At 56.9% G+C, this 13074-nt stretch overlaps 1 protein-coding gene across 1 annotated transcript in view; it reads right to left on the bottom strand.

Annotated features, from left to right (window-relative positions):
- Myom2 (myomesin 2) overlaps positions 1 to 13074 on the bottom strand; it is a 56694-nt gene that overhangs the window by 18637 nt on the left and 24983 nt on the right. Inside the window, exons 14-23 of the mRNA XM_010620375.3 lie at positions 11187 to 11314; positions 8864 to 9047; positions 7844 to 8018; positions 6628 to 6749; positions 5138 to 5325; positions 4086 to 4212; positions 2849 to 3027; positions 2120 to 2234; positions 1003 to 1159; positions 814 to 920 (exon numbers count right to left, since the gene is read on the bottom strand). Of these exons, the coding sequence (XP_010618677.1) occupies positions 814 to 920; positions 1003 to 1159; positions 2120 to 2234; positions 2849 to 3027; positions 4086 to 4212; positions 5138 to 5325; positions 6628 to 6749; positions 7844 to 8018; positions 8864 to 9047; positions 11187 to 11314 (1482 nt within the window). The remainder of the gene's footprint in view (positions 1 to 813; positions 921 to 1002; positions 1160 to 2119; positions 2235 to 2848; positions 3028 to 4085; positions 4213 to 5137; positions 5326 to 6627; positions 6750 to 7843; positions 8019 to 8863; positions 9048 to 11186; positions 11315 to 13074) is intronic.

The raw sequence follows: 13074 nt of genomic DNA on the forward strand, positions 1-13074 counted from the left end.
TGTGGAGAGGCGGGCTTGCGTTGGTGTGGGTCACAGGAGCAGATGGCACGGTGGGAGGGCCTCACCAGATAGAGCCTACGCTTAGAACTCCAGCCTCCAGTGAACCTCTGTGCATTCAGAGGGACCGTCCACATTCTGTCCTTCAGCACTAAGGACCTAGATGCCCACCCTTGGCATCACCCTGGGCCGGGCTGCCTGGTCACAACCCCTGAGCAGGCCAGCACCTTGGGGCCCAGGAATCAGAGCTCAGAGGCCTGAAGACAAAGTCCAGGAGATGTGACCTAAAGGTCTGCTGACGCTGCTCTCCAGGACAGGGGCCGCAGGAGGATAGCTGGATGAGCATGCTAGAGAGCATCATGGCGGCTGGGCCCTCCCCTCTCACCCACGAGCCTGCGGACTCCGCCATTCCCCCTCCAGGACAGATGTCTCACCCTGTGCTGCCCACCATGGGGTTTGGGCCACAGCTGTTAAAAGTTATTTCAAACATGGGAAGAAAGCTGTTTGATGACCCAATTTCTCCTTTGCACCACTTCCTGAGGGCCCACGCACTGAGCTGTGTGGGACTCAAATCTGGTTTTACTGGTGAGCTGTATCTGCACCTGAGGGTCCTGCCAGTGGGGTGTGCAGCAGAGAGCACTTACTCCAGATTGGCTTACTGTGCAGAGGCATCTGGGCTCCTAGGAACAGCCCTATCCCCAGCCACCCACACACACACACATCCTTCCTGTAGTCAGTGCGTCTTCCCCATGTGGACTTGGTCTCTGAGCATGTGACAAACCAACAGCAGGCAAGCCAGTGCCTCGCAGATGTTACCTTCTTCATCCAAAACAAAGCTGGAGGACACGCCATCAGTGTCACTCACAGACACAGAGTAAGTCCCCACATCCACTTTATCCGGGTCCTTAAAGTACAGCCGAGAGCTGAAAAGTAGGAGGAGAAGCACACGTCATCTCCACCTGAGGAGACACCGGAGCCCACAGTGCAGGCCGCCCAGCGACTTACTGATCACCCTCGGTGTGGATGCGGAACCTGTCCTCGTCCACAATCTCCTCGTAGGATTTGCACCACGCAAACTGAGAGGCATCGGTCATCTCCTGGCAGTCGAAGCCCAGGTAGATGTTGCCTTCCTCGTCCACACCTGCGCTGATTTCTTTTGTGCCTGTGGAGCAAGAGGGCAGGAGGCCTCAGGAACACTGTGTCCCCTGGGCACTTTGCTTGGACAGGAGGTTGTGGCACAGGTGGGGGACTCAACTTACACCAGATCATCAGTTCCACTGAATGTCCTACCATGACACCAGGAGCCCGGAGATGTGGAGTGGCCAGCTGGGTGCCTCGCTGTGCTGGGTGAGTGCCCATATCCAAGCTTCCCTCCCGGCATTGCACACCCCAGGAAAGTGAAGGCCACCTCGCACGCCCCTTTCTGTCCCTCTGCGTCCCAGCCCTTGCTGCATGCCCAGCACTGGGCCTCACCTGCACTGCCTCCCACCCTTGCCCTTCCCTTCAGGGGCTGTTTTGCTCCTGTGGGGCACAGTGTTTGCTGTGTCCATACAAGATGGACCACTGAGCCAACCTGGCCAGTCAGAAGTCAGCTCCTGGAAACTTGGGGACGGGGGAGACACAGCTCAGCCTTTGCTAGGCGGTGGAAGTGACCACATAACATGGACAGCTCCAGTTCCCAGGGAGAGGAAGATGGGAAGCAGCAGCCTGCAGGCCAAAGTAATGCAACTGCATGGGGCAGAGAGAGTCCAGGGGAAGTGGCAGGGTCACAGCATGTGAGCCATGGCCTGGCAGGGCTGGGCAGACACACCTGTCCTGAAGTCCTGTAAGCAAGAAACCGCCCTCCTTCCCACAGGTTTGTTCCACTCTGAGAACCTCTCTGCCCACCATGCAAATGACCAACAGGCTCTTCTCCTGTCCTGGAAGTGAGAACTGTGCAGGGCTGGAGGGCAACTCTGCCAGGTCCTAAGTCTTTAAGACTCGAGAAGATGCCATGCACCCCTCCAGACAGCATCCACACTCACATCTCACACACACCTGTGCATACATTAGCCATGCGCACACCCACATGTATGCACGCTCCCTGTGATGTCACCGCCCTGAAGTCAGTGGGCACTCTCACCTGGCCTGGCCTCCACCAACACTGGCTCCGATGCGTCTGATGGCTTTCCCTGCCCACTGGCGTTCACGGCCCGCACTCGGAACACGTAGGACTGACCTGGCTGCAGGTCACAGACCTGGAAGACAGGAAGCACAGGGCTGGGCAGCCACACTGCCTCCGAAGCCCACCCACAGAGCCAGTGCCCTGTGCACAGTGCCAGGGCCAGGCACCTCAGTCCAACTGCACCCCAGGCCCCCGTCCACAGGGAAAGACACCCATATCAGGACAGTGGGCACATCCACCAGGGCGCCCATGTCCACAGGCCCATGGGGGCTAGAACTGTTGTCACAGCTGATGGCAAGTGGATCTGCACATGGAAAGTAGAAATATGTGGAGAAAAGACAGAGTGGCTGGTGCAGCGTGTGTGTGCACACTGCAATGTGCATGTGTGTCGGTATGTGTGCAAGAGTGTGAGGTGTTCATAGGACTGGCCCCGTTCGAGATCACAGCAACAAAGTCAGTTAGGGCTGGGGCTGAAGGGCAGGACATGGCCAGAGATAGGCCCACTCGAGGCACGTACAGACCTAGGAGAGACAGCGCAAGGCCCAGGTACCCCACACCATGCTCTTCCGCCTGTGCTGGGCCCCCAGGCGTCCCACGGCCCTGGAACATTGTCCCCGAGGGGGTTCAGTGAGGGCATGGACCACAAACACTTGCCCACAAAAGGGCAAAGTGTGAATGATGAATCACCTTCAAGTAACGGTTTGGAGTTGTCGCCTGCTTAACAGTCTTCCATTCTCCAGAATCCACTTCCTTAAAGTCCACGAAATACCCAGACACGGGGCTGCTGCCAGAGTACACAGGCGCCTTCCACAGCACCACCAGCGACGTGTCCCGGACCTCACAGAATGTCAGGTCATAGGCAGGCCCTGCGGGGGCACCGAGAACCTGACACGGGGTGTCACACAGGGTGACACATGCAGCAGATTGCAGCCCCAACCTCTCAGGGGCTCTGTGCCCTCTCACACCTCACTGCGCCAACTGCAGATCTGAGTGGGGACAACCCAGATGAGGGGCCCACAGCCCCCTCAGCAGGCACATGGGGGACTGTGGGTTCCAGTGTGGGTGCACTGGGCCAGCAAGGGGACACCAGGAAAGAGGAGCCACATTGCACCCCGGACCAGAACCTGCTTCCTGGAACACCTGCGAGTCTCCCTGAGGACCCAGGTCCCCTACAGCAACTGGCAGTGGGGAGAAGCAGGGGCCCTGCACCTCCCTTGGGTCACACCACGTCCTGTGCTGCTCTGCCTCGCTGTCCAGAAGTAAGCAGGCCCCGCACACTAACAGGTTCTCCCCAGGGCTACGCCAGGGGCTAAAGTGACTTCATCAGAACAGGGAGAAAAGGACGAGGGAGGAAAGGAGGGGAAGAAAGGAAGGGGAAGGGAAGAGGGAGTAGAGCAACATTATCTGCAATAGTCTGAGTCAGTTTTCTTAGCTTCAAATTTTAGTTTTTTTCTTTTTGAAAATATGAGCACAGTAGGGATGCCTTTGGTTACTGCTGGGTTGAGCACAAAGAAACTGACTCCCAGCATGTGAGAATTTGTGCAGAGTTTAAATGAAGAGTCTTGAATAAACCTGGATCTGCTTCTATTCTGCTTCTAAGCACTTGGAGACCAATGAACTCTGCTCCTTGGGAAAGGGTATCCCGACCACAACCTGCCTCATTGAGGTGTGGCTGGACATCATCCACACAGGGGCAATGGCACGCCCTGCCGTCCCTTCCCACTTATCTGCCTCACACCCACCTGCTCCTGCTGTGTCCCCACAGACTCTACTGGTCCCACCAGCTCCTGGGGCACTGAGTTTACACCTCATCTGGAGGAACATCTACTGACTGCAGGAGACGGACAGTGAGGCCTGCACCCCAGTCCTGCCCCTGCCCTTGCAGCCCCTCCAGCCCCATGTGAGCCGGGACACAGCCTCTCACCAGGTTCTGGTGCCGTCCAGGCCTCACACTTGAAGAGCCCGCTGGGATCCGAGGGCTGCCCGATCCCCGCCAGGTTGCTGGCTGTGATTTTGAACTCGTACAGGGAGCCTTCTGTCAAGCCCTCGACCTGTGGAGCAGTCTCATTAACACAGGAGAGAGGAAGTGTGCAGAAGATCTGGCATGTGCCCCACACGTGGGGGCCTCGTGGGCACTGCAGCCTCCTTCCGCATGCCTAGCAGTGTCCAGCCAGGACGTTCAGATCCCGCACTCTTCCCATGGGTGTCTGGGGGCCGGGACCATGCTCAAAGGTGGTCAGGGAAACTGAGGCTTGCAGATGCAGCCCACAAGCACACAGGAGCCCACAGCCAGCAGCACAGCCGACGGAAGCCACGGCTGAGAAGTGCTGTCTCTAGAGATTCACATCGGGAAATAAAGGGACACTGTCCTCATAAACAGTAACCACAGCCCACCCCAGGACTCTGGCATTATGTCCCAAGAGGCCATGTGATAGCACGTGTGTCCGTGAGGACCAGGTCTCACAAGGCAGGATGTGCAGAAGACAGCTCAGATTTCCGAACCCTCCCTGGGTCCTGCACTTTCTGGCGTGTGGGGCTCTGTGGAGGGAACCCAGCGCCCTCATCACATGGTGGCCAGGGGAGCAAGCCCAGATGCCAAGCAGTTCTCTCGGACTCCACACCTGGGTGTAAGAGACTGGAAACTCAGGGACTTCCCAGGAAAGGTGGTGGCACCCAGGGAGGCAGCATTGTCCTCTGAGACCCACATGCTTGGCACCAGCCCTGTCCTCGGGACCAGGCTGGCACCAAAGACAGAGCACCCATGCCTCAGGGGCCAGGCTGGCCCTCACCCAGCAGTCCAGCCCATTCAGTCACTGTCCCTCTGCGCCCTCACTGCTTCTCAAGGAAAGGGTCTCCAGGCCTTGCAGTCTCAGGCTCCACGGCCTGGGGAGCGAGGATGTTCGGTCTGTTTACGATCAGACGACCTGAGCCAGCTGAGCTCCGTGTCACTGTGTGACACAGCGAGCCAGGACCCACCGTCAGGATCCTGTCCTGCAGCGGCGAGGCATTGACCCCGTGCCAGTTCTTGTGCTGCGCCTGGCGCTTGTCCACGTAGTACCCCAGGATGGGTGTCCCGCCGCTGAACTTCGGCACCTTCCAGCCCAGCGTCATGGAGTGGCCGTCACAGTTCAGCAGTGTGACCCCGTACGGCTGGGACGGGACAGCTGCAAGGACACAGCGCAGGGTCACCCTGGCCAGCCTGGTGTGCCTCCCCTGACCAGTGCGAGCAGAGGTGGCCACAGAGATGGCCCGGGTGCTGCACCTCCACTCTGGCCAGCGACCTCCTCTGCTTGCTCACACCTTCCCCTGTGGGGGAAGCAGTGGTTCCTCTCCTTCACACTCACTGCCCAGTGGTGCAGGGTGTGCGGTGTGAGATCTGGAACACCACAGAACCCCCGGGCCCTGGGAGAACTCTGCAAATGGCCTCATCCTGGGTGCACCTCCACAGCAGGGAGCAGGGCTCCAGGAGGTTCCAGGACGCTGACGTTCCCTGTGGCTAACGCAGGCCAGCATGAGCGCATTTCCTGCTCAGACTCCAGCCTGCACCCGGAGCGCCCACCTAGCCCGGAGGAGGCACACGCCCTGCTCTCCACTCCAGTGTGCTCCATCACGGAGTGTGGATTCTCGCTGCAGGCTAAGCCCAAGCCCTTGGCTTTCACTCAATGCTCAGAGGGATCGACGGGAAGGGCAAGTGGGAGGCATGCAAGCCACATCCAGGGAGCGGTCAGGACCTCAACGGAGAGTGCGGCTGATCCCCTGAGCTGTACCAGACCCCCAGTCCCCCAAGCCCAGCTGTCACCATCAGGAGGAAAAGCTCATCTCTGAGCGCATCTGTAGCTTTCACTGGAGAGCTGAACGCAGCTCCTGAAACACAGCCCCGATTTGAAAGCAAGCAGGGTAACATTTGCTCATCAGAGGCTCCTGTGGTGCTCAGTGCCCTGTGTGTTTGCTGAGAATTACCAAGCACTACTCAGTTCTTCTAGGAACTGCATCCAGACCTCAGATCCAGATCGTCTTCATTTGATTACAATAATGAGCATTAAACCACAGTACGCATGCATGAAGCCATCAGTTGGCATGAGCATGTGAATTTATCTGAATTGATTTCAGAAGTTCCCTGAGCTCAGAATGGCTGGAAGTCCATCGACATTTAGAGGACACTTTGGAAAGAGAAAGTCACACCTAGAGCACAGATGCTCACATACGTGCAGCGTTCAGGAACGAAAGCCACCTGAGACGACACTCTGGTTTCTAATCTGAGCTTTCTTAGCCTAGGACCACTTCCCCCAGAAACTGGCACTTCCAAGACAGCAGCCAGTGGACAACGAGGGTCCAGCAGAAGTGCTGTGCTCTGCGCAGTGACCACCCGCCACACCTGTTCCTCTGGCCATGTCCCAAATGGCCTCCCTCACACGTGTTCACCCAGGCAGAACCCCGTGCCCCAAGAGCTCAGGGGGCGCACATACTCAGGGCCGCCTGCACCTTGATGGCATCGGACTCCTGTGAGTTCTCGCTGGTGCCCTCGGCGTTGACAGCTTTGACCCGGAAGACGTACTGCTCGCCGGTGGTCAAGCCATGCACCACGAACCTGAAGGAGCAGGACTGGTGTCAGAGCAGGTTCCCTGCAGTGGAGGAAGCTGCTCCGAACAGAATTCTCTTGGTATGAAGCCACCGTTGCTCTCCCCTGCCTCCCGGAAGCCTCACACATCCCGCTCCTCCGGTGTCGGGACGCGCAGCAGCACTGCCAGTAGGTGACCCTCACACTGTCCCAGCGCTCAATCTGAGAGTGCTGGTCACTTCTGCAGCACAGGTCTAGCAGTGACCTGCCTTGGCCTCAGGAGCTACCACATCAGCCTCGCCTGGAGAGCATAGCCCACGACCTGGACTTCAGGGAGAGGAGGCCGGAGCACAACTGCGTGTGTGGGTCAAACTACCACACTGTACCCCACAAATTCTTACAACTAAATTCATAATTTTAAAAGTGGAAAAAGTTTAAAATATCAGTATGGAGCCTTGCTTAAAGATCCAATTCCCCATTTAATATCTAAAGCAAGGAATAATGATCATCAAACAATTAAATTATGCTTCGCCCACATATTTATTCTAAAAGCTGTTTGAGGGCAAAAAATGACATTGATTGTGATTGTTAATGATTGCTCTTGCATATCATATCTGGGAATAAATCTCTGAAATAGCTTAATCAAATAAAAGCAAATAATTTTTAAAAATGTAAAAACACCTCAATTTATGAAATAACTGTAGAGGTATATATTTTACATGGCATATATATTTTATAATAACTGTTTAGATATTTAGAAATATCCAATCCAACTATATATATGTGTGTATATATATATATATATATATATATAAAACAGAATGGAAAAATACAACTACTTTTGCTTCATTCGTGCATTTTTAACCCTCCTATTCAGATGCCTATGTGCTGATTGCACAGGTTGCACAAATCACTGTAGCAGAGGCTGGTAGACAAGGTGGCCAACTCACCACCTGGTCAGCCCTTCAGAGCCATACGCCCTGTGGGCGACTGAGCAAACAGCCCGTGCATCCCCAGGGGCCCCCAGGGCAGTCCTGCTTCCTGCTCCATCTCAGGAGCCACATGGGACCCTGGGCTCACCTCCACCAGCTCAGCACACAGCCCCAGGTGGCAGGGGAGGGCACCTGTTGTATCCAATGGGCTTGTGGTTGCACGGCTCCCACTGGTTGGTGCCCGCCACACAGCAGTCCACGTAGTAGCCCAGCAGGTCCTCCTCGTGCTTTGGCCGGTCCCACTGCACCACCACGGATGTCTTGGTGTTCCTGGAAGCCAGCACTCGTCCAGGTGCAGAAGGGACCACTGCGGGGGTGTGGGGAGAGGTCAGGCAGGGAGCCAGAGGCCAGGGGACTAAGAGGAGGGAGCACGGGCATGGCTGAGACTCCAAGGAGACAGGGCTGCCACTTGCCCGCCTCTTCCCACCAGACTCCAGAAGAAGGAAATTTGCATCCTGAAATCCGCACTGCCCCTGGGCCATCAGCAAGCTCTTCCCTGGAGCATCTGGCCACTAGGAAACCAAGACCATTTGCATCCAATTCTGGGGATCCGTGAGGGACTCATGGCGGAAAGATTCAGGCACGAGAGTCACCCAGGCATCGGGTCCCTCAGCCTTAGGGTCACCACCGTCCCCCAGGGCCACCCTCTCAGCCACACACCCCACGATCTTGTTACTGTCACTGCTGAGCTGCCAGTGAGTGACTGAGGTCGCATCTGGCTGGGAGAGGTGAGGAGCCTGCGGCTCTGGCCAGGGCGTTCAGAACTTCCGTTAGGCTGGAGCTGAGACCTGATGTCCTGGGCCGGGCCTGGCCAGCCCCACACTGTTCATTCCGACTCTGCTTCCTCAGTAAGCATGGCACAAAGGCCAGGAGAAAGAGGAGCTGGCCGCCCCAAGGGGGTTGCTGACCCCAAAACTCTCACCCAAAGGCTTTCGGGGCTCAGGAGCCTCCTGCACATGAGGAATTCTGAGATTCACACTGGAGACTCCAGGACATCAGGGAGGCCAGGCCCTGGGCGCCCTCCCTAGCCTGTTTCTCGGTTTTGTGACAAGATGGAACTTTGGTGAAATGTCAAGAACCAACGAAAACGGCAAGATCTGGGAAACAGCTCACACAGGGTATCGGGTTCAGTCCCCCCACCCCGCCACTCACCACTGCCATCCTGTGCCTGGATGGGGGGCGTGGTCTCTGACGGGTCGCTCAGGCCATGCCTGTTGGCCGCCAGCACTCGAAACACGTAGGACTTTCCGTCTGCCAGGTCAAAGACGGCGTAGCGTGGGGACCTCACGCCCGCCTGCGCATTGACGCGCTGCCAGGTGCCGCTGCCGACCACAGACTGTGAGAAGAGGGGCACTGAGCCTGGGGAAGCAGGGAGGAACACCTGCGAGACTTGCATCCCCACGAGACAGCAGTCTCTCAGAGTTTCCAAACGGATGCCAATTGGGAGACGCGAGTGAGAAATCGCCCCGGGTTGGAACTTTTACTGGTATACATTTCCCCCTGACAGAATGAACTATAGAAACTTAAATAAATCCACACAGTGGCTGCTGCCTTGCTAAGAGGGAGTAACTGAAAATGAGTCAAGATAATTTAACAGAGTACTAGTAAAATTCCACATCTGACGGTTTCCACTTCAGCTGGACCTGCCAACACCCCGGGTGGCGATGAGGTGAGGTTATCTGTGAGCTGCCGAGGGACACGGGGTGTGCTCATGCCTCAAACAGCTGGCTTTTCAGTGAGTGTCCAAAGCTCTTCAGTCCAACAAGGATTGTGTCATCTTGCTACAAATAACACAGTGCCAACGGCACGTGTGATGGACCAAGTACAGAAGCCCTGTGGAGCAAGTCTGCTAGCGCCTGTGCTCGCAGTGGCTGCTTTATAAATTGGAGTCGTAGGTGATTTTAACTTTCTTCTACACAACTTCTCTTTTCTCCAGTGTCATGCATGTTTAATTTTATCCCTGATAATTACTTTGACCCCACAATGTTTTTTTTTCCTGCAGAGATAAAAGCCCTCTTTGAAAATAATTTTGTGGTGGTAAAAGAGGCACACATCCACCTTGCTAAGGTCAGCCGAAAGGACCAGGAGAAACAGGAATCACAGCCCCGGCTCTGGGAACCAGATTTGTGTTTAAAGGAAACATCTTCTCTCTTTTCCGCACGGTGCAAGTCAGTTTCTAGGAAGTGTTTGTGGGACCAGGTGGCCCTTGGGTGTCCCCTGTGTCCTCCCCTCATGGCTCACGCGTCCACTCCTGTCGGGGAGGGATGATTGAACTGCACAGTAACAAAGTGCGGGCCTCCACCCACTGCCTCACCATGCCATGCCAGTGCAGCTACCCTGGCCACAGAAGAGTCAGTGCCTGCACCTGCACTCCTGGGCAGTCTTAGGTGGGCAGAATCAAGGCTGTGAACCTGGTCCTGGGGTCCAGACCACCTCACCCTGGCTCCCGAAGAGCAGGGAAACTCAGGAGCCACACCGGGAACAGGTGGGACCGAGCCTGTGACCCTGCTGGGCCTTGCAAGGACGGGCCACCCAGAGCCTGTTGGAGGAGCCAGGGCTGAGCACAAGGCTGCAGAGTCTGGAGCTGCCACTGACCTCTGCGCCCCATCCCAGCGTGGCGCTGCGTCGTCCCCGATACAGGTGTGAGGCCCCGACACACGGCTCACCCCGCACCCCACACCACACTGAATAGTGTGAGTACTCAGAGCTGGAGCTGGCCCGACCCACAGCCCTCGTGCCTCCCCCGGGTCACCCGTTCCAGCAGGGAAGGACGCACAGCAGCAGCCCGAGTGGATAGAGATGCCTCCCTCCACTTCTACCCGGGGCGAGGAGCTGTGCGCACCACACTCGTGTCGGGTACTGCACTGCCATGGAGGCTCAGCACCACACAACCGTAGCTGCAGGATCCGTGGGACAGGACGCAGAGGCCCTCACGATGGCCACAGCCCCTCAGTGGTCACCGAGTCACCTGTGTGTTGTGCCACAGCCTGCGTTTTCGATGCAGCAGGACAGACCTGACAAGAGGACATGTGTGCACGCTGGCCATAGTTTGTGAAATTGGGTTGTTATAAACGTGTGTGTGTGTGCATGCTGGGCTGCACCATACAGGTGGTTGCTCTTCCTCATGTGTGCCCAGGCCAGCACAGTCCCAAGCGGAGACAATCGCACCCTGGTCCTGGCCACTCCACCCAAACGCTCCCTCTACAAGATTGCAGCTCGTGATCTGCCCACTTCCTGGGTCCTGTGGCCCTCGGAGCAGGATGGGAGGCACGGACACTCACACTCAGGCCCTCCTCGGCCAATGAAGACAGGTGAGTCCAGCCTGCTCACATTGGGGCGGGCCCAGCCTGACCAGCCTTCCTGGAGCGCCCCCCCCCGCCGGTCGAAGCTCTGCCCGCAGGGCCCTGCACAGCAGTCCACATCTGCAAGCCGTGGAGGGTGGCGGGCAGCAGCCTGAGCTGGCCATGTGCCTTACCTTCTCGATGAAGTACATCAAGGGCTCCTTGCCACGGGGTGAGGGGGGCTCCCAGCTGAGGACCACATAGGTCCTGCTGACCTCAGAGGCGTGCACGTCGGTGGGGGGGCCTGGGATCTGAACGTCGCCTGCAGAGGGGGCAGGAGCGATGCAGTCTCCAGGCACACCCAGCCCTGGGGGCTGCCCAGCAGCAGCCTTTGCCTCCTTTCTGCTCAGATGGCAGACAAAACCCAGGGTGATTTTCCCAGAGCCAAAGCATAACTAATGCGCCACTGAAGATCATCGGATTATTCTGTCTCTGGCATAAACCGGATCATAAGAGCTGTACCCAAGTCTCCCAGAGCCTTTGCAGGGAGGGGACAGATGCTCCGGAAGGGAGCAGGGGCCTAGCCAGGGCCGAGCTGTGTGTGGGCTGGGCCATGTGAGGAAGTGCGAGCGGGCTGCCCTCTTCAACACGCAGCGCTAGGAAAGGAGAGTCCAGCATGGCGGCCCTCCTGCGCCTTCCCCTGTGCCCTGGTGGCACCTGGCTTTCCCCTCGGAGGGCCTGTACTCGCCTTCAGGCACCACACACTCAGCCTGAGTACGTGAATTTCCAGAGAGCTACAGATAAGTCCTTTGCCAATAATGGTCAGAGGTTTATGTTTACATTTATGGGAGACCCTGATGAGGGTAGAGGTTTTCCAGACCGATGGTCTCTTTAATTGTGATGGAGAATGTTACGAGCTCCCAGTTAGATTAGCACATGATTATAACGGTCTGCACCGTCCAGGACACCTCTGTGCCCTTCACAATATCTGATAGCTCCCTTGGGCCTTGGCCACGTGGAAATGGCACAAAACAAGATAGGGTTTCGTACTGTGAGGCCTGGCATGGAGCACAGTGCTCTTTAGAAGGAACACGGGCTGACTGGTATCACCAGGCGGGAGGCTGAGTTTCTAACTAGGAGCCAGCCTGTCTCCAGGACAGTGTAAGGGCAGGGTGACAGGACAGGGTGGACCCGCACAGTGTGTCCACACTGAAACCCAGCCAGCACGCTGAAGGGGGCACCAGAGACCCAGGTTGGAGGGGAGAGGGAGCCAGCCAGGGGACAGGGGACAGAAGAACAGGGGCCCAGGGAACAGACGCAGGGGAGCACAGCATCCTCCACCACAGCTGGGAGCCCCTTATGTCATCCAGATACCCATGCCTCAGCAGCCAACACCAGGCAGAGCATTTATGAGCACAGCACTAGGCCAGTGGGGGCACCAGACAGGACTCCTGAGCCGGCCCCTCGGGCTATTTCCTCCCGCACTCGTGTGTCCAGCACTCCTGCAGGCTTCTGGGCCTCTGGAGGCAGAGGCTAACCAAGGCCCTCAAGCTGACCCTTGACCTCTGCAGAATCTGGGTCGGCCTGGGACTCAGCCCCTCAGGCGGTCCTGAGCCACAGGCCCCTGAGCAGACCCTGAGGAAATCCTCTGAGGGAGATGACACAGCACAGGGCCACCTGCCCAGCCCACCTCCCTCATGCAAGCCGCCCCTGTGTCTCCCTGGGCCCAGGCTGTCTTAGAGGAGCGCGGCAGGGCTGCCCTTCTGAGGAGGAGCCAAATGGCCTCTGCCTGGCCAGCGACCCCACAGCTCCTGGAACCTGACTGAGTTTCCACTCAGACTCTATGATCTGATCATGACTAAAATGCTGGAATTTCTGAATAAGAGTGCTAGATTCCCCTTAGCAAGTCTTTCCAGATGTCTCTGGAAGGAATATCAATGGAAGACGTCTTCTCAAAATCAAAAACAGGGAAATACAGACTTTCAAGCCAGAACTTCGGTGGACAAGAAAGACTAGATCCTTCCTTCTGGTTAAAATGTCAGGAAGAGAAGTTTTGCTTTTGAAAGGTAAAACATCGAATCC

The sequence above is a fragment of the Fukomys damarensis genome, unplaced genomic scaffold, assembly GCF_012274545.1.
Source record: "Fukomys damarensis isolate Sample0158 unplaced genomic scaffold, DMR_v1.0_HiC HiC_scaffold_18, whole genome shotgun sequence".
Lineage (NCBI taxonomy): Eukaryota > Metazoa > Chordata > Mammalia > Rodentia > Bathyergidae > Fukomys > Fukomys damarensis.